The sequence below is a fragment of the Tachyglossus aculeatus genome, chromosome Y4 (genome assembly GCF_015852505.1).
Source record: "Tachyglossus aculeatus isolate mTacAcu1 chromosome Y4, mTacAcu1.pri, whole genome shotgun sequence".
NCBI lineage: Eukaryota > Metazoa > Chordata > Mammalia > Monotremata > Tachyglossidae > Tachyglossus > Tachyglossus aculeatus.
This window is the reverse complement of record NC_052096.1, coordinates 10,711,309-10,732,980: the sequence shown is the minus strand read 5'-3', so window position 1 is coordinate 10,732,980 and position 21,672 is coordinate 10,711,309. Positions and strand designations below refer to the sequence as shown.

Here is a 21,672-nt window from a genome sequence, read left to right as displayed (position 1 = left end):
GTCTCTCATGGGGCTCACAGTCTAAGAGGAAGGGAAAATATACATTTAACCCCCATTTTACAGTTGAGGAAACTGTGGCAAAAAGAGTTAATCAACTTGCCCAAGGCCACAAGTGGCAAAACAAGGATTAGAACTCAAGTCTTCTTATTCCAGGGCCTGTGCTCTTTTCACTGGGCAGTACTGCTTAAAATTTATTTTTCCCCTGATCCCCATTATTTTTAATGGTATTTATTAAGCATTTACTAAGTATCAAGCACTGTTCTAAGCGTTGGGGTAGATACGAGTTAATGAAGTGGGACACCATCTCTGTCCTTCATGGGGCTCACAGTCAAATAGGAGGGAGAACATTTATTGAATCCTGATTTGACAGCTGAGGAAACTGAGGTACAGAGAAGTTAAATGACTTGCCCAAGGTCACACAACAAATGAGTGGTGGAGCTGGGATTAGAACCCAGGTCCCCTGCTTCATTGGCCTGTACTCTTTCCACTAGGCCACCCTGCTTCTCAAATTGCTTTGCCTATTGTGAGCTACTTTATATTTGTGTCTGTCTGCCTTCCCCTAAACACTAAACTCATTAAGGACAGTGCATAAATCTTTCATTTTTTTCTAAAGACTTCCTCCAACCCAGGGCTCTGTACATAGTATCTGTTCAATCAATATCACTGATGCTGATGATGGAGGTAATAATGATGATGATGATGAGGAGGAGGAGGAGGAGGAGGATAATGACGTTGGCATGATCGGTCACAAGACAAGGAAGTTTGCAGTTGGTGAACACAACAAAATAATGACATCGCAGTGGATAATCCAATCTATGGATAATAATAATAATAATGGCATTTATTAAGTGCTTACTATGTGCAAAGCACTGTCCTAAGCGCTGGGAGGGATACCAGGTGATCAGGTTGTCCCACGTGGGGCTCACAGTCTTAATCCCCATTTTCCAAATGAGGTAACTGAGGCACAGAGAAGTTAAGTGACTTGCCCAAAGTCACACAGCTGACAAGTGGCAGAGCTGGGATTTGAACCCATGACCTCTGACTCCAAATCCCGTGCTCTTTCCACTGACCCACCATCAAGATGTCAATCACAACCCACCACACTGATAAGCAACCCACGGGTAACCCACCACACCAATAAACACCACATGAATAATCCACCGCACCGACAAACACCAAATGAATAACCCACCACGGTGACCAACACTACATAGATAACCCACCACACTGACATACAGCCCGTGGATAATCCACCACACTGATAGCCAGCACAAAAACCCATCAAGCAGACGTCCATCATGTGCAGATAATTTATCCAAAGATGTTCAGAGAGTAGACAGACATCACCTCCATGAGGACAAGAGGAAAACTGCATTCTGCTTCCCAAGGACCCATTGATGGGAGAGTCTGGGCAGGTGGAAAAAAATGTCTTCCAGACTTCTGAGGGTCCATCCAAGAAGCTCTCCGGCATCCCCAGGGACCCTCGGGGAAAGAGGAGGCGGAACTCCAGGAATCCAAGGGTGACGAAGCCATAGATGAGTCCTCTGGCGGTCATCTGGTCCAGGCCCCTGCCTCCAGGCAGGGAGGTCTTCCACACCCAAACGGCCTATTAACCAAATGTTCATTGCAGCTGGTGAGTCAATGGGGAAGACTTTGACGAGGTATGAAAATTGGGGTAAGGGTAGGGGTAGAGGGGGAGAGGGAGGGAGGAAGGGATGAGGTGAAAGCTTGGACTCCCATGTGGGTTTTGGGAAGGGGTGGCTCTTCTTGGCCTTGTGGTTCCCCATTCATTCATTCATTCATTCATTCATTCATTCATTCAATCATATTTATTGGGCACTTACTGTGTGCAGAGCACTGTACTAAGTGCTTGGGAAGTACAAGTTGGCAACATGTAGAGACGGTCCCTACCCAACAACGGGCTCACAGTCCACCTGATCCCCCTGATGAACCATCCAGGGATGGGGGAGCCCCCTGGGTAGTTCCTCATTCCTCTCCCCCTCAACTCAAATGACCTCCATCCAACCTCAGGATTCCCAATCAGAACCCAAGGAGCAATCAATCAATCAATCAATCAATCGTATTTATTGAGCGCTTACTGTGTGCAGAGCACTGTACTAAGCGCTTGGGAAATACAAGCTGGCAACATACAGAGACAGTCTCTACCCAACAGTGGGCTCACAGTCTAGAAGGGGGAGACAGAGAACAAAACCAAACATACTAACAAAATAAAATAAATAGAATAGATAGGTACAAGTAAAATAAATAAATAGAGTAATAAATATGCACAAACATATATACATATATACAGGTGATGTGGGGAAGGGAAGGAGGTAAGATGCGGGGGATGGAGAGGGGGACGAGGGGGAGAGGAAGGAAGGGGCTCAGTCTGGGAAGGCCTCCTGGAGGAGATGAGCTCTCAGAAGGGCCTTGAAGGGAGGAAGAGAGCTAGCTTGGCGGATGGGCAGAGGGAGAGCATTCCAGGCCCGGGGGATGACGTGGGCCGGGGGTCGATGGCGGGACAGGAAGGCTGAGTAGGTGCGAATGAGTTTGTCGTTAATGTAACTTGGTGATAACAAGGGCCTTTTTCCCGGGGGGCGTGGGGGGGAGAGTCAGTCAGGACCGGACCGCGAAGGGGGGTTGGGGGGCACTATAAGGAAGGTCGCTTAAGTGTGTGTGGTGGGGGGTGGAAGCAGGGAGCAGTCAGGGATCGGCCAGGATAGGTCGCAGGTGGAGAGATATGAGGGGCGAGGCGGGGAGCTGGGAGGGAGGTGTCTCGACCGCATAAAGACACAGTTGTGAGGCGGTCCAGCTGATGATGATGGCATTTGTACTAAGCTCTGGGGTGGATACAAGCAAATCGAATTGGACACAGTCCCTAGCCCTTGTGGGGCTCACATTCTCAATTCCCATTTTATAGTTGAGGTAACTGAGGCACAGAGAAAGGAAGTGACTTGCCCCAGGTCACACAGCAGACAAGTGGTGGAGTTGGGATAAAAGCCTATGACCTCTGACTCCCAGCCCATGCTGTATCCACTACGTCATACTGCTTCTCACTCCTAGAGGGTTCCTCTTTCTTTTTCTCTTCTTCCCCCACTCCCCTCTCTCCTTTTCCTCTTCTCCCTTCACTCCTAGAAGAACAGCTGAGGCTGATTGCCCCCTGGTCGTAGTTGGAGCTCAGATCACACCCCCTCCTGGAGGTCATAGAACTGAGGGAAATACCCCTGGCCTGAGCACCCCCAACCCCCGCCACCTCTGCTTGAGAATCTTCTCTTTCAGAAGTCCAGGGGAAAATGTAGGGAGAAAAGGAAAGGCGCCTCTTAGTCAATCCATCTATCGATCGATCATATTTATCAACTGCTTACACTGTGAAAAATCAATCAATCAATGGTATTTATTGGGTGCTTACTATGTGAAGAGCACTGTAATAAGCACTTGGGAGAGTACAATACAACATAATTAGCAGACACCTTCTCTGCCCATAAAGAGCTTTCAGTCTAGAGTACGGAATGCTGTAATAAGTGCCTTGGAGAGTATTTATAGTTACGACCCCTGCCCTTAAGGAGTTTAACATCTAGCCGGGAAGACAGACACTAAAATCTCTTCATTTCCCATCTTTCCCTTGAGTATACATGATCTGGGGAAGTGCTAAAATTCTTGCAAGAGTGGCAGCTTCTGTGTTCACCTCCAGCTGTCCTGTGTCCCCAACTACTTTCTCCCTCTGTCCCTCCCCCAGGGCTTTGCACACGTGTGTGTGTGTGTGTGTGTGTGTGTGTGTGTGTGTGTGTGTGTTTTAAGTCTCCCCCAGCCCACCAAAAGCCTGCCCCGGGGACAGAAACTGTGTCTCATTCTTCCTCCATCCCATCCAGCCCCCTGTCTCTCCCTGCAGTGGTAGCTCCCAGCAGTGTGGCCTAGTGGAGAGAGTATGGGTCTGGGAGTAAGAAGGAGCTGGGTTCTAATCCTGACTCCTCTGCATGTCTGCAGCGTGGCCTTGGGTAAATCAATTCACTTCTCTAGACCTCAGTTCCCTCATCTGTAAAATGGGGATTAAGACTGTGAGCCCTAAGTGGGACGGGAACTGTCTAAGATGATTATTTTGTATTTTAGTATCTTAGTGCTTAGTACAGTGCCTGGCACATAGTGAGCTCTTAGATAAGCAGAGTGTCTTAGTGGATAGAGCAGGGGTCTGGAAGTCAGAAGGACCTGGGTTCAAATCCCAGCTCCACTACATGTCTGCTGTGTGACCTTGGGCCAGTCGCTTCACTTCTCTGGATCTCAGTTCCTTCATCTGTAAAATGGGGCTTAAGAAGGTGAGCCCCATGTGGGACAGGGACTGCGTCCACGCCTATGATCTCGTCTCTACTCCAGCATTTAGAACAGTGCTTGGCACATAGTAAGTGCTTAACAAATACCACAATTATTATTATTATTATTATTAGGTAGGATGATTGATGGGGGAAACTGAGCAACTCTTCCCTTGCACCCCACCTCTTTTCCCCAACTGGCAGCGGAGGAGAGGGAGATGATGAGGGGAGTAGAGGAGGGCTGATCCACACCTCACAGGTCATGCGGCCGGACCCCGCCCACTAGGCATCCAGCCACCTGCCCCACGACAGCCCGCGTGCTCGGCCGTGAATCCCGCGCTCAGGCACGGGGAAGGAATCCGATCTTTGGGAAGGCGGGGAGCAGGCGCAGGTATGCAGCCTCGTGCGGCAGACACCCTTCCGGCTCGAATGGGGAATTATAAAAACCTCCCTCTCCCCACAACCCCCCTTGACAGACCTCTAGGGCTCCTGGCAGGCACACTTCTCCCCAGAACCCTCTCCTCCCCCGCCCCCAGCCTCCAATCAGGGTAAGTCTGGGCTTGGACCGCCTGGGGAGGGGGGCGGGGGGTGGTGGAGGAGGGATGCTGTGGCCAGAGGAGGGTAGTCAGGCAGGGGGAGGGGGTGTGGGGAAGAGACGGGGTAAGGGACAGTAAGATGACTTGAATGTCGATTGGGGTCGACGGGCACCTAGACAGAAGCCAATGTGTCTTCCCGTTGTTTCGAATTCTCCTTGCTTCCCCCTTCTCCCCATTCCTCATACCCTATCTGGGTCTTCAGTGAGAACCAGGCAGAATCTGGGAAGGGGGCCCGTGGTACCCTGATTATAATAATAACAATCATAACGATGATAATAATACAAATGATATTTGTTGAGCGCTTACTATGTGCCAAGCACTGTACTGTGCGCTGGAGCAGATATAAGATAATTAGATCCCTGTCCCCCATCGGGCACACAGTCTAAGTAGGAGGGAGAACTGATATTGACTCTCCATTTTACAGATAAGGAAACTGAGGCACTGAAAAGGTAAGTAATTTGCCCTGGTGTCAGAGTCAGGATTAGAATCCAGGTGCTCTGACTATCAGGTCCGTGCCCTTTTCAAAATGCCAAGCTCCTTGTAATTTTAATTACAGTAATGAAAATAGTAATGATATTTATTAAGGGCTTACTCTGTGCCAAACGCTGTACTGAGCCATGGGGTAGATACAAGATATTCAGATCGCACACAGACTTTGAGCCCCACTTAGGGCAAAGACTAAGATGGGGGCCAACAAGTATTTTTTACCCCATTGTACAGACGAGGAAACTGAGGAATTAAGGGATTTACCCAGGGTCACAGGGAGGGGAGAGTGAGGGAGAGGTGTCACTTCAAGCTGTTTTTCCACAAAAAGTCGCAGAAGTTGGATTATCCGAGCACCCGTGAAGAGAGCTTGTTCATTCATTCATTCAATCAATCGTATTTATTGAGCGCTTACTGTATGCAGAGCACTGTACTAAGCGCTTGGAAAGTACAATTCGGCAACAGATAGAGACAATCCCTACCCAACAACGGGCTCGTAGTCTAGAAGGGGGAGACAGAAAACAAAATAAAACAAGTAGACAGGCATCAATAGCAACAAAATAGATAAATAATGATTTGTTTAGCGCTTACTATGTGCGAAGCACTGTTCTAAGCGCTGGATAAATAGATAAATAGAATTATAGATATATACATATCATTAATAAGAGAGTAATAAATATGTACAAATATACACTAGTGCTGTGAGGCAGAGAAGGGGTAGAGCAGAGGGAGGGAGTAGGGTGATGGGGAGGGGAGGAGAAGCAGAGGAAAAGAGGAGCTCAGTCTGGGAAGACCTCCTGAAGGAAGTGAGCTCTCAGTAGGGCTTTGAAGAGGGGAAGAAAGCTAGTCTGGTGGATGTGAGGAGGGAGGACATTCCAGGCCAAAGGTAGGACGTGGGCTGGGGTCGATAGCGGGACAGGCGAGAACGAGTTACAGTGAGGAGGTTAGCGGCCGAGAAGCAGAGAAAGGAGGTGAGGTAGGAGGGGGTGAGGTGATGAAGAGCTCTGAAGCCATTAGTGAGGAGTTTTTGCTTCCTGTGAAGGTTGATAGGCAATCCCTGGAGATTTTTGAGGAGGGGAGTGACATGCCCAGGGCGTTTCTATAGAAAGATAATCCGGGCAGCAGAGTGAAGCATAGACTGAAGTGGGGAGAGACAGGAGGGTGGGAGATCAGAAAGGATGCTGATGCACATAGCACGTAGTTAAGCACATAGCAAGCGCTCTATAAATACGACTGATTGAGAGCAGGAACTGCGGTGGATGGTCTAAAGAAAAAGACTCTGGATAATTGAACGGGAAACGGACCTTTGAGGTCAGGTAGAGCCGCGGCCACTGGCGGGAAAGGACAATTGGCTCCCTCCCTAGAGCTGGCAGGGAGGGATGGAGGGGGCTATGACGTCGTCGGGGGGGGACGGGGAGGGGGGCACTTGAGTCCCCAGTCCCTTTCCTGTCCGCTCAGGTCCTGGTCAGGCTGAGGAAGATGTGTGACCATCAGCAGCTGCAGCCGTGCCCTCCCGTGCCCGTCTGCTGTGTGAAAGGCTTGGGAGTGGGCCCCTCTGTGGACCAAGGAAAAATCTTCCCTTGCCCGGCTCCGGGACCGGCTCAGGCCCAAGCGGGCTTCACCCTGTGCCAGTCCTCGTCTCAGGTGTCCTCCGCCCAGAGCCAACAAGTGTCCCTCACCTCTGGCCAAGATTCTTCCGTGGGGTACCAGTGTCCAGCCCAGGCGGGCTCCGTGATATGCCAATCCTCGAGTCAGGTGTCCTCGACCCAGGGCCAAGACTCCTCCGCCTGGTGCCAACCTCCATGCCCAACCCAGGCAAGCTATGGGACGTGCCAGTCCTCGAGCTCAGCCGCAACGTTTGACATCCAGGACTCAGCCCTGATCCAAACCTTTCAGGGATCGGGTCCGGCTCTGGCATCTTATGCCCAGTGTTCCCCCGTGTACTACAAGGAAACTTATTACGTGCCATGCCCGGCGCCGTGCCCGGTCCATACCTACTACGTGGAGTGCCCAGTTCAGACATCCTACGTGCAGCGTCCTGTTCTGTGCCAGTCCCAGACGTCCTACGTGCGGTGCCCAGCCCCATGCCAACCTCAGGTGTCTGTCGGGAGCCACGCAGCCCTGTGCCAACCTCAGGCCCCTGCTGGGAGCCGCCCAGCCCTGTACCAAACTGAGGCACCTGCCAGGAGCCGCCCAGCGTTGGACCAACCTCAAGTGCCTCCCCGGAGGTGCCCGGGGCTCCGCCCTGCTCAGACCTGCCAATGGTGCCCGCCCCGCCCGCCTCGGAGCGCCTCCGCTGCCCTTCCCGCGCCGGCTCCAGGAACTTCCTTGGGCCTCTGCGGGCCTCCCCGCTGTGCCCTGCAGGGTCCCTGGAGGAGATGCGGCCCCAAATACCGCGCAGAGATCTGTTCGCCCAACTACCCGCAGCAGGTGGCCCCCAGGAGACCCCCCGTGCGCATTCCTCCCATCCGGCGCTCCGTCTCCTGCTCCGACCGGCAATTCCCGGTCCTGGATACAGGATTCTCAAATTGCCGCGTTCCTTCGCCACCACCCCGGGGCTCCCGCCCTGCCTGCTGGGACCTGGGAGCCGGGGACACCTCGGATCTTTGCCCGAAGGCCAGAGGCTTCGGATTCTGCCAGGAGTCTGGAGGGTCCGGATGTGGCCGTGAAGAGTTCCAGGGATCCGGGTATTCCGGATGCGGCCAGAGGGGAGAGTTTCGGGGATCTGGGAATTCTGGATGGGGCAGCGGAAGAGAATGCCAGGGATCTTGGAATTTTGGATGCAGCCGGCGGGAAGAGGTTCAGGGATCGAAGAATTCTGGAGGTGGCTGCGGAGGAGAAGGCCAAGGATCTGGGAATTCCGGATGCAGCCGCGGGGGAAAGCTTCAAGGATCTGGGAATTCTGGAGGTGGCAGTGGAGGAGAATTCCAGGGATCTGAGAATTTCAGTTGCGGCTGTAAAGAAGCTCCCCAGAGATTGGGAAATTCTGGTGGCAGCATCTCCCGTGGAGAAGATTGCTTAATTCCAGGCAACTCTGAGTGTTTGCCGGAAGACTGCAAAGAGCCTGCAAAAACCAACTGCGAAGAGCAGAGGCCCTAGGTCACCTGAGCAACTTCCGTCAGTGGCCTTCCCACCCCCTTCACAGCCCACTCCTCTCCCGTTGCTCCCAACTGCCCCGTTTCCTTCCTGGCCAGCCACCTGCCTCTGCAGGCCCAGGGACCTGGAGTTGAGTGGGAGTGGGGTGAGGGAGGAGGGAGAATGTGTTTTCTGACCAATAAATTTTGACCCCATCATCACACGCCCCCCCATTTTGGCCGCATCCTCTCTTCCCGCCGGGTGTGGGGACTTTCGGTCACTTGCACACAGATGTCGGACCTCACAAGAGGGTGGTTGCCACAGGGCGAGGCTAGGGGGCTAGCGTGGGAGGGAAAGAGGCCTCAGACCAGCTTTATCAGCTCTGAATGGGTCCCGACTGAACGCCCATCGACAGCAAAGACTTGGGCTGGTCTTGGGGGACAGAGAGGGTCGGGGAAAAGAGGAAGAGGAGGCTGGTGATGGAGCCAAGAAACACACACACACACACACACACACACACACACACACACACACACACACAGAGAGACTCCACTGGACACTAGAGTAAGGTCATTCATTCAGTCATATTTTGGTCATATTCACTGAGCGATTACTGTGTGTGGAGCACTGTACTAAGCACTGTACTAAGGGCAAGAGGGAGGAGGAGACATGGTTCTTGCCCTCGAGGGGCAGCCAGCCCAGTGGGGAGGGGCAGGACGCACGATTATATACAGAGTGTGCTGGGCATGGGGTGAAGAGCACTGGGCCGAAGAGACATTGTCCTTGCCTCGAGTGGACACCAGTCTAAAGAAGGAGACAGAACACACGCAAACACACACACACACACACACACACACACACACACACACACACTGTGATGTGTTCTGAGAGTAGAGGAAGAAATAAGTTCCTAAAAGGAAAGAAAGTAAGATGCAATAATAATTCTCATTATGGTATTCGTTAAGCACTTATTATAGGCCAGGCACTGAACTAAGCACTGGGGTGGATCCAAACAAATCGATTTGGACACAATCCCTGTCCCATGTGGGGCTCATAGTCTCAATCCCCATTTTACAGGTGAGGAAACTGAGGTAGACAGAAGTTAAGGGACTTGCCCAAGGTCATACAGCAGACAAGTGGCCGAATCAGGATTAGAACCCAAAACCTTCTTACTCCCAAGTCCATGGTCTATCCGTTAGACCATGCTGCATCTCCCTACTCCTGGGAAACCCTCCCTGATTGATCCTACCCCCTTGTCCATGTCCTGGATGAATTCTCCCTGCTTGTTTTCCTGCTACCCTGCTAGGAGTTCCCAGAGGATCCCCCTACCCAAACACAGGCCTTTCCTCTCCCTCCAACATGTCCCTTTCCTCAGGCCTTCAACTTTTAGAGACAACCCCCAGCCTCTAGGGATGATCTGCTTGAGAAGCCTTGGGTTTGGAAGAGGAGAAGGAAGAAGAAGAAAAGGAGGAGGAATTGCGGTACTTACTGAGTACTTACTGGTTTCAGTGTGCTGAACTGAGCACAGGCCTGAGAGTCAGAAGGATCTGGGTTCTAATCCCGGCTCCACCACTTATCAGTGCTTAGAATAGAACAGTGCTTTGCACATAGTAAGCGCTTAATAAATGCTATTATTATTATTATCTGCTGTGTGACCTTGGGCAAGTCATTTAACTTCTCTGTGTCTCACTTTCCTCATCTGTAAAATTGGGGACTAAGCCTGTAAGCCTGTGAGGGACTGTGTCCAAACCTTTTATCTACCCCAGGGCTTAGTACAGAGCCTGGAACATAGTGAGAGTTTAACAAATTCCATTATTATTATTATTGTTTGCCTAGATCACTCGAGTTTTAAATATTTTAATGATTTGCCATACATATCAACACCCTCCATAGCACTCATATGTGTATATATATATATATGTATATAAATTCATGTATACTAGAGGTGACTGAGGGATAAAGTGGCTCAGCATGCGGGAAAGTTAATCTGAGATGGCTCGTTGGAGGAGGTGGGAGGAAATATTGGTGGGGCAGGGGAGAGAAGAGTTGGGGTTATGCTTTAGGATCTGCCCTCCTGCCCCCACTTCCCTTCCCTGTTAGTTTCTGGGTTTCGTACACACACAAATTAACCCATAGAAACCCAAAATATATACTTACAGTACCTATACCACCCACTCACACACAAGCCCACACACAAAAGAATTCATACTTACCCACAAACACACACGCCCATGGAGCATATCCAACAGATAATTCCTCTACCCCCACTTCAAAACCTTATTGAAGGTACACCTCCTCCAATATGCCTTCTCCGATTAAGCCTTTCTTTCCTCTTCTCCCACTCCCTTCTGCGTCACCTTGACTTGCTCCCTTTATTCATCTCCTCTCCCAGACCCACAGCACTTATGCACATATCTGTAATTGATTTATTTATATTAATGTCTGTCTCCCCCTCTAGACTATAAGCTCATTGTGGGCAGTGAATGTGTCTGTTTATTGCTATATTGTAATAATAATAATAATGGCATTTATTAAGCGCTTACTATGTGCAAAGCACTGTTCTAAGCGCTGGGGGGTTACAAGGTGATCAGGTTGTACCACGGGGGGCTCACAGTCAACCCCCATTTTACAGATGAGGGAACTGAGGCCCAGAGAAGTTAAGTGACTTGCCCAAGGTCACACAGCTGACAATTGGCAGAGTCGGGATTTGAACCCACGACCACTGACTCCAAAGCCCGTGCTCTTTCCACTGAGCCACGCTGCTTCTCTTATTGTACTCTCCCAAGCAGTTAGTACAATGCTCTGTACAAAGTAAGCAATCAGTAAATACTATCGAATGAATGAATAAATTAATGAATGAGCACTCACAAACATTGACATGCACACAAACCAGACACCACACAAAGGCACAGCAAACACACATCTACATTATGTGGTACTTACCCCAGCTCTTAGCCCAGTGCTTGGCTCACAGTAAGTGTTTATTAATAATAATAATAATAATAATAATGGTATCTGTTAAGCGCTTACTATATGCCAAGCACTTTTCTAAGCAACAAATACTACAGTTGTTACTGTTACCATTTTTATTATCCACATAAGCAAACACATGCTCACACTTACAAAGACACAGAATCACAAGCATACACAGTTGCACACCCACTATCACACACACACCCACACCCACACCCCCACACACACACCCCTGAAGTCTGTCAGGGTCTTGAGGGGGTGGGGGCTGGGGGCCAGGAAACCACTTAATCTCTGGGAGCTTCACCTTGCAGTAGGAGATGTGCAAGGAGAGAGTGTCGGTCTGAGCCACCCGGATTCCCTTTACGGGGTTCTGAGTTCTCTTTGCGCCACGTTGGGTTTGGGTACGCACTCCATCCCATCACATCGCTATACCCAGTGCCCCACCCCAATGAACAGTGAGTTTTCCACGCTGGCAACGTGTGCCATGGGCGCTCTTCCTACTGCACTGTTTCGGTCTACCCTGTGCCCAGACACCGCACATATGATGCACCCGGAATCCACCAGGGGTCACTTCTGCCTGCCAGATTCATTCATTCATTCATTCATTCATTCATTCAATCGTATTTATTGAGCGCTGACTGTGTGCAGAGCACTGTACTGAGCGCTTGGGAATTACAAATTGGCAACATATAGATACGGTCCCTACCCAATAGTGGGCTCACAGTCTAGAAGGGGGAGACAGAGAACAAAACAAAACATATTAACAAAATAAAATAAATAGAATAGATATGTACAAGTAAAATAAATAGAGTAATAAATACGTACAAACATATATACATATGTACAGGTGCTGTGGGGTAGGGAAGGAGGTAAGGCGGGGGGATGGAGGGGGGAGAAGGGGGAGAGGAAGGAGGGGGCTCAGTCTGGGAAGGCCTCCTGGAGGAGGTGAGCTCTCAGTAGGGCCTTGAAGCTCTCAGTAGGGCCTTGATATAGAGATGGTCCCTACCCAACAGCGGGCTCACAGTCTAGAAGGGGGAGACAGACAACAAAACAAAGCATGTAGACAGATACACCCCCTGTCCATTCATTCATTCAATCGTATTTGCTGAGCACTTACCATGTGCAGAGCACTGTACTAAGCGCTTGGGAAGTACAAGTTGGCAAAAGCTTTTATTTCAGCTTTTTTATTTTTTTTATTTCCCTCAGCTTTTATTTCAGTGGTATTCGTTAAACATTTACTGCGTGCCAGACTATTTTTTATGGCATTTCTTAAGCACTTACTATGTGCCAGACATTTTTAGGGCATTTGTTAAGTGTTTACTATGTGCTAGACACTATACTAAACTCTGGGATAATATGAGGTAATCAGGTTGGACACAGTCTGTGTCCCACATGGGGCTCACAGCCTTCATCCTATTTTACAGATGATGGAACTGAGGCACAGAAAAGCTAAGTGACTTGTCCAAAAAGCCATATAGCAGCCATATGGCGGAACTGAGATTAGAACCCAGATCCTTCTGACTCTAAGGCCCGTGCTCTACCTACTAGGTTAAATGCTGAGGTATATACAAGTGAATCAAACTGGACACAGTCTCTGTCCCACTTGGGGCTCACAATGTTAATCCCCATTTTACAGATGAGGTAATTGAGGCACTGACTTGTAAATTGTCCAAGGTCACACAGCAGATAAATGGCAGAGTTGGGATTAGAACCCAGAGTGTTCCGATTCTGATAGGCCTATGGTCTAGCCATTAGGCCACGCTGCTTTCTTCTCCTTAAAAACCACGTTTTTATATCCCAAGAGTCTCTACTTCCTCCTCTCTATCCTCCCTCCAGTCCTCCCTGTTCCTCCTGTTCCTTTCTTCCATCTTCTAAGCCTGCCACTTTTACAATAGAGCCCAAGTGGGTAGCACACATTGCTTAAATTTTGTACAACTTTGAACCCATCTCTCCAACACCCAATCAATCAGGAGTGGTGATTGTGCACTTAATTTGTACAGAATATGATACTAAGAACTCTGGAGAGTTCAAAAGTATTAATAAATGTGGTCCTTGGCTTTAAGGAGCTTAGCTGGGGAGATAGACATTAGAATAATTTACAGATAGGAGGAAGAACAAAAAGTGGATATGTATATAAATTGATTTAATTCATGCAAATAAATATTCATTCATTCATTCATTCAATAGTATTTATTGAGCGCTTACTGTGTGCAGAGCATTGTACTAAGTGCTTGGGAAGTACAAGTTGGCAACATGTACTGAGCACAAAATACCAACATTATAATAAAAAATACAATAGCTACCATTTGTAAAACACAGAGGTCAGAGGCCAGAACAGTGGCATCAGTGTGTTTTCAGTGAAAATATATTTTTTTCTTTCACCACCACTCTCTCTAACTGTCGTCTCATCATGGGCAGTTTGATTTTCCCACCAAAAGATGACTATTCTGCATGCAGTATGATATAATAATTCTTCTATTTTATAGCACATTTTTATTCATTTTGGTAACCAGGCACACTCACCCATGCACCCTCATATTACTTAAACATAATAATGGGCTTCTTTATCCTAACAACATCCCTGAGGTAGGGAGAGGCAAGTATGATTATCTCTATTTTGTAGATAGGGAATCGGAGGCCCAGAAAGATTGAGTGACACTTGTCTGCTGTGTGATCTTGGGCAAGTCACTAAACTACTCTGTGCCTCAGTTATCTCATCTGTAAAATGGGGATTAAGACTGTGAGCCCCATGTGGGACAGAGATTGGGTCTAATCTGACTAGCTTGAATCTACCCCAATGCTTATAATAATAATGATGGTATTTGTTAAGCGCTTACTATGTGCAAAGCACTGTTCTAAGTGCTGGGGAAGATACAAGGTTATCAGGTTGTCCCACATGGGGCTCACAGTCTTAGTCCCCATTTTCCAGATGAGGGAACTGAGGCCCAGAGAAGTGAAGTGACTTGCCCGAAGTCACACAGCTGACAAGTGGCAAAGCTGGGATTCGAACCCATGACCTCTGACTCCAAAGCCCAGGATCTTTCCACTAAGCCACAGCTGCTTCTCTACAAAGCTTATAACGGCTGACTCCTAGTAAGTGCTTAGCAAATACCATTATTATTATTATTATTATTATTACTCTACAGACAAGTGGCAGAGCTGGTAGTAGAACACAGCTTTACTGACTCCCAGATTCCATATTCTATCCATCACATCAGGATTCAAGTACGTTACTATATGTGACACATAGTATTTACATTTATTTATGAATGCTGTAGAACTATTTATAACAGTGTGGTGAATACAAGGCAAGTGTGTAACATCGGATATTGCTACATTAAACTTTTTGTTTAATGGGCAGAAGCAATGTTGTTAATGAATTATATTCTATGGATTGTGTATTGCGTAAGATGCTGTTTATGCAGACTGCAGGACAGTGACACACACCGTCATCTGTTGCTGTTGGCAAATGTGTTCATGCCATTCGGACTATGTGGACAATGCATTTACACACAGTATGTGAGCATTAGCCCAGAGTGCTGTCAATCAGAAGTATTGATTGACAGGACTCTGTGAAGCACTGGCACATAGTGCAAGGCCTGGGAATCAGGGGATCTGTATTCTAACTCAGATCTGTCACTTGCCTGCTGTGTGACTCCTTTTTTATGGTATTTGTTAAGTGTTTATCATGTGCCAGGCACTGTTCTAAGTGCTGGGGTAAATACAAAATAATCAGATCAGACATAGTCCCTGTCCCATGTGTGACTCACAGTCTTAGTCTCCATTTTGCAGATGAGGTAACTGAGACACAGAGAAGTTGTCAATCAGTCAATCATATTCATTGAGCGCTTACTGTGCAGAGCACTGTACTGAGCACTTGGGAGAGTACAATATAACAGTAAACAGACATATTCACTGCCCACAACAAGCTAATGGGCTAGAGAAATTAAGTGACTTCCCCAAGGTCACATAACAGAGAAGTGGTGTAGTTGGGATTAGAACCCATATCCTTCTGACTCCCAGGCCCATGGTCTATCCACCAGGCCACACTGTTTCTCTGGGCATGTCAGTTCACCTCTCTGTTCCTCAGTTTTCTCATCTGTAATATGGGACTAAATACTTATTTTCCCTCCTACTTAGAAAGTAAGCCCATTGTGGAACAGGGATTATGTCTGAATTGGTCATCTTATATCATCTCAGCACTTACTATTGTGCTCTGCACATAGTAAGCACTTAATTAATATTATTATTAGTATCACTATTATTATTACTGAGCACTCACTGGGTACAGAATACTGAGCACTTGGAAGAGGGAGGATTCTATCCTTGGGAAAGTTACAATGTAGGAGAGACAGACACAAAATAATTACAGGTAAGAAGATAGAAAAGAGGATAATAATAATATTTGTTAAGTGGGTTCTTGCTGGGTGTGGGGACCCCAGCATGGATAGATGTGTGCATGTGTGTCTGTGTGTGTGCTTCTGTTCTGACTCTCTCCTCCCTCCCCCAGCCATACTGTCAGTCTCCCCAACACAGTATGTTTGTGGAAGGAGGGGGAGAGCAGAGAGAGGTGGAGAAAAGAAAATGATGGAGGGAGGGGAGAAGGGGGGGCTTCTCCTCTCTTCTCGTCTGAAAGAAGGACCATCCTCTGGTATTATGGCAGTTGAGCTTTCTTGAAAAAGACTCTCATGTCAAACTTGCTGTCACTTGTGGACTGACTTCCAGGTGGCGTTAGAAGGAGATGAGGCCCCTTCAAACACTTCATCTGACCCATTTCTACCCTCGTAGTGAAAAGGGGTTGGGGCGGGGGAGGAGAAGTGGCAGAGAAGGAACTTGTCAAGCTGACAACCACCAATTGATCAAGTGATTGATTAGAGAAGCAGCATGGCCTAGTGGATAGAGCCCGGGCCTGGGAGTCAGATGGCCATGGGTTCTAATCCTAGATCTGCCACTTATCTGCTGTGTGAACTTGGACAAGTCACTAAACTTCTTTGTGCCTCAGTTATCTGTAAAATGGGGATTAAGACTGTGAGCCCCAATGGGACAACCTGATTACGTTGTATCTACCCCAGTGCTTAGAACAGTGCTTGGCACTTAGTAAGCACTTAACAAATACCATAATAATAATAATAATAATAAGTGCTCAAGTGATTGATCTTTCATTCATTTGAACAAATTTATTGAGTGCTTACGGTGTGCGATGCACTTTACTAAGCACTTGGGAGAGAGCGATGTAACAGCAGGCATATTCCTCCCCAAAACAAACTCACAGTCTAGAAGGGGAGATGAAATTAACATAAATAAATAAATAATAGATCTATACAGATATACACAAGATCAATCAATGGCATTTATTGAACACTTACTGTGTGCAGAGCACTGAGCTAAATGCTAGAAAGGACAATACGATGAAGTTGGTCGACATGGCCACTGATTCATTCATTCAATTGCATTTACTGAGCGCTTACTGTGTGCAGAGCACTGTACTAAGCTCTTGGGAAGTACAAGTTGGTAACATATTGAGATGGTCTCTGCCCAACAACGGGATCACAGTCTAGAAGGGGGAGACAGACAACAAAACAAAACATGTAGACAGCTGATGTCAAGGAACTTTCAGGCCAGTTCAGTTCTCATCGGGAGGGAGTCCATGAGCCATTGTCACACAACCCCCCTTTTTAAAAAATGGTATTTGTTAAGCTCTTACTGTGTACCATTCATTCATTCATTCAATCGTATTTATTGAGCGCTTACTGTGTGCAGAGCACTGTACTAAGCTCTTGGGAAGTACAAGTCGGCAACAGATAGAGACGGTCCCTACCCAACAACAGGCTCACAGTCTAGAAGGGGGAGACAGACAACAAAACAAAACATGTAGACAGGTGTCAAAATCGTCAGAATAAATAGAATTAAAGCTATATGCACATCATTAACAAAATAAACAGAATAGTAAATATGTACAAGTAAAATAAACAGAGTAATAAATCTATACAAATATATATACAAGTGCTGAGGGGAGGGGAAGGAGGTAGGGCGGGGGGAATGGGAAGGAGGACAGGAAAAAGGGGGCTCAGGCTGGGAAGGCCTCCTAGAGGAGGTGAGCTCTCAGTAGTTCTTTGAAGGGAGGAAGAGAGCTAGCTTGGTGGATGTGTGAAAGGAGGGCATTCCAGGACAGGGGAAGGAAGTGGGCCAGGGATCAATGGCGGGACAGGCGAGAACGAGGCACAGTGAGGAGGTTAGCGGCAGAGGAGCGGAGGGTGCAGGCTGGGCTGTAGAAAGAGAGAAGGGAGGTGAGGTAGGAGGAGGTGAGGTGATGGACAGCCTTGAAGCCGAGAATGAGGAGTTTTTGCTTGATGTGTAGGTTGACAGGCAGCCACTGGTGATTTTTTGAGGAGGAGAGTAGTATGCCCAGATAGTTTCTGCACAAAGATGACCCGGGCAGCAGTGTGAAGTATAGATTGAAGTGGGGAGAGACAGGAGGAAGGGAGATCAGAGAGGAGGCTGATGCAGTAATCCAGTCAGGATAGTATGAGAGATTGAACCAGCAAGGTAGTGGTTTGGTTGGAGAGGAAAGGACGGATCTTGGCGATGTTGTGGAGGTGAGACCGGCAGGTTTTGGTGACGGATTGGACGTGAGGGGTGAACGAGAGAGCAGAGTCGAGGATGATACCAAGGTCGTGGGCTTGTAAGACGGGAAGGATGGTAGTGCCGTCTACAGTGACGGGAAAGTTAGGGAAAGGGCAGGGTTTGGGAGGAAAGGTAAGAAGTTCAGTCTTGGATATATTGAGTTTTATATGGTGGGCATTGTATTAAGCGCTGGGGTAGATGCATGTGAATCATGTCCCTCATGGGGTTCAAAATATTCATTCCCATTTTACAGATGAGACAACTGAGGCCCGGAGAATAGAAGTGACTTGCCCAAGGTCACACAGTAGAGAAGTAGCACAGCCAGGATTAGAAACAAGATCCTTCTGACTTCTAGGCCCTTGCTCTATCCACTAGGCCATGCAATTTCTCTGCTCCAGAACAATAATAATAATAATAATAATAATAATAATAATTACAGTATTTGTTAAACACTTACTATGTGTTACTATGTGCCAAGCACTGTACCAAGTGCTAGGGTGGTTCCAAGCAAATCGGGTGGGACACAGTCCCTGTCCCACGTGGGGTTCACAGTCCCCATTTTACAGATGAGGAAACTGAGGCACAGAGAAGTGAAGCGATTTGCCCAAGGCCACACAGCAGAAAAGTGGCTGAGCTGGGATTAGAACCTTTTGACGCCCAGGCTCGTGCTGTATCCATTATGTCATGCTGTTTCCAGAAATCACTCAGTTATCCCGTGTTCCCCTAGCCAGATGCCCGGGTTCAGGACCACCTTTTCTTTGCCTCTCCATCATCGCGGCTCTCTCAGGTCCTCCAGCTTTTCCCTTCCCGTCTGTGGTTGGAGGTTGGGGGACTGAGGAGCCAGGGTCCAGAGGCCGGAATTGGGTTTCTCTTCCTCTCAATCTCCCTTACCCCCTCCACGGCTCTCTCTGCCCACCCTCCAGGTCCTCCCACCTCCCTTTAGACTGTGAGTCCGTTGTGGGCAAGGATTGTCTCTCTTTATTGCTGTATTGTACTTTCCAAGCGCTTAGTACAGTGCTCTGCATCCATTAACCGCTCAGTAAATACAATCACTCATTCATTCATTCAGTCGTATTTATTGAGCGCTTACTGTATGCAGAACACTGTACTAAGCACTTGGGAAGTATAAGTTGGTAACATATAGAGACGGTCCCTACCCAATAGCGGGCTGAGAGTCTAGAAGGGGGAGACAGAGAACAAAACAACACATATTAACAAAATAAAATAAATGGAATAGTAAATATGCACAAGTAAAATAGAGTAATAAATCTGTACAAACATGTATACGGGTGCTGTGGGGAGGGGAAGGAAATAGGGTGGGGGGATGGGAGAGGGAGGAGGGGGAGAGGAAGGAGGGGGAGAGGAAGGAGGGGGAGAGGAAGGAGGGGGAGAGGAAGGAGGGGGCTAAGTCTAGGAAGGCCTCCTGGAGGAGGTGAGCTAGCAGTAGGGCTTTGAAGGGAGGAAGAGAATGAATGAACGTGGAATTGTCAAGCCAAAGATCCGGAGCCAGTTCAGAGTCGTCAAATGAATTTTACTAGTGCCGAATTGGTCCAAATCTACTCTCCCCGTTCACCTCCCATCGTCCCACACTCCATGCCAGCCCTCTCCCCCGCGTAACCCCCAGCAAGGGGATGCTGCTCGTTCGGGGATGGAGAGGGGGCATCCTTACAGTGGACTTGGGTGGAGGGAGGGATTGGGGAAAAGAATCCCTCTCCTGGAGCCAGGCCTCCTCCTCTTCCTCGTTCGTCTCAGCATTCATCCCCGCAGCAGGCCGGCCCGCTGGCACGCATGGGAATGATACCCAGGCAGCAGCCCGAGTCTTCGCATTCGTCCCCGTACCCACCGCAGCTATTATCGCAGCATTCGGGGCCGCGCACCCAGCGGCGCAGGGGGCGGATGCCGAAACTGCAAGGTGCCAGGTTACAGCAATTGGAGGAGGAAGGGCAGCAGCTCGGGGCCGCCGGGCGAGGGCGAGGGCACGGGCGAGGGCACGGGCGAGGGCACGGGCGAGGGCACGGGCGAGGGCACGGCGGCGGGCAATACTGAGGAGCCGGGCGCCAGGCCGGGCGCTGCGGCACGTAGTATGTCTGACTCGGGCGCTGGATGTAGCACGTTGGCACCTGGCACGGCGGCGGGCACTGGACGTAGTATTTTTGGATGGGGCACGGCGGCGGGCACTTAGGAGGGCACGGTGCCGGGCACTGGACGTAGCACGTTTGAGTCTGGCACGGCGGTGGGCATTTCACGATGTTTTGAGTCACGCACGGCGGCGGGCATTTCACGTAGGTTTGAGTCGGGCACGGTGGAGGGCATTTCACGTAGGTTTGAGTCGGGCACGGCGGAGGGCACTTCACGAGGGTTTCAGTCGGGCAGGGCGGCGGGCATTTCACATAAGTTTGAGTCGGGCATGGCGGCGGGCACTTCACGAACGTTTGCGTCGGGCAGGGCGGTGGGCATTTCACGTAAGTTTGAGCCGGGCACGGCGGTGGGCACTTCACGAGGGCTTCGATCGGATTAGGCGCCGGGCACTTGGTCACTTGAACAGGACCGGGCCCAACCCCTTTCACTTGAGCTACGGGAGCAGGGAAGGTCTGGGGCTGCTTCTGCTGATCACACATCTCGTTGCGCGCTTGGGAGGGAGGAGGAGGAAGGAGAGACGACCTGCAAGAAAACTTCGAGTTCGTTTCCGACCGAAAAAAGCGTCCCATCCCACCCAGAATCGGGGCTGCCCCGGGGGCTTGCCCTCCCTGGTTGCATGCCACTCACAGTTTGTTATATTGTACTCTCGTAGCGCTTTGCACACAGCAGTCTCTCAATACGGTTAAATGAAACCCATGTCCAACCTGATTATCTTGCATCTACCCCAGCGCTTAGTATAGTGCCTGGAATATAGTAAGCGCTTAACAGATACGGTGAAGTGAAACCTATGTTTAACCTGATTATCTTGTTTCTACCTCAGCGCTTAGTATAGTGCCTGGAACATAGTAAGCGCTTAACAAATACCATGAAAAAAACCCTAAGTGGACCCCGCCCCCCTCCTCCCGGGACGTGGCGGGAGGGTCGCATAGGGTCCAGTTTCCGAAGAAGCACACCTCTAGCGTCCTCCAAACTCTGCTCAGGCAGACCCCAGTTTTCTGCCCATTCTTCCTCCCCACTGGCTGTCAGTCCTATCGCTCCAGGGGGACAGAGTGGGAGGGGCCCGGTGCGATGGCCCACTCCTTTTTTTAACAGTAGCTGTTAAGCGCTTACTATGTGCCAGACACTGACTTGAGCGCTGGGCTGGATACAAACTAATCCCGCTGGACACAATCCATGTACCACAAGGGGCTCACAGTCTTAATCCCCGTTTAAATCTGAGGGAACTGAGGCACAGAAAAGTAAAATGATTTGTCCAAGGTCACCACGGCAGACAAGTGTGGAGTTGGGATTAGAACCAAGGCCTGGGCTCTATCCATTAGGCTATGCTGCTTCCTCAGTCAGTCAGTCGTAGTTATTGAGCACTTGTTGTGTGCAGAGCACTGTACCAAGCATTTGGGAGAGTATGATATAACAATAAACAGACACATTCCCTGCCCACAATGATCTTACAGTCTAGAGAAGCAGCATGCTTTAGTGGA

The 21,672-nt window shown here is 49.1% G+C and overlaps 1 protein-coding gene across 1 annotated transcript; it reads right to left on the bottom strand.

The window, feature by feature from the left end:
* Nucleotides 1-19,803: 19,803 nt before the first annotated feature.
* Nucleotides 19,804-20,673, bottom strand: CY4H1orf68 (chromosome Y4 C1orf68 homolog). The gene is made up of 2 exons (XM_038768326.1): nt 20,484-20,673; nt 19,804-20,408 (listed from the first exon to the last, which is right to left on the bottom strand). Exons 1-2 carry the CDS (start codon nt 20,671-20,673, stop codon nt 19,804-19,806), a joined length of 795 nt encoding a protein of 264 aa, XP_038624254.1.
* Between the last annotated feature and the right edge of the window lie 999 nt (nt 20,674-21,672).

What these genes read in the sequence shown, in the direction of transcription:
- CY4H1orf68 (XM_038768326.1), bottom strand. Translation starts at nt 20,673, where the DNA reads ATGTGTGATCAGCAGAAGCAGCCCCAGACCTTCCCTGCTCCCGTAGCT. An exon ending in GCCCTGCCCGACGCAAACGT is followed by an intron (nt 20,409 to 20,483) that starts TCGTGAAGTGCC and finishes CTGAAACCCTCG; the next exon opens with TGAAGTGCCCTCCGCCGTGC.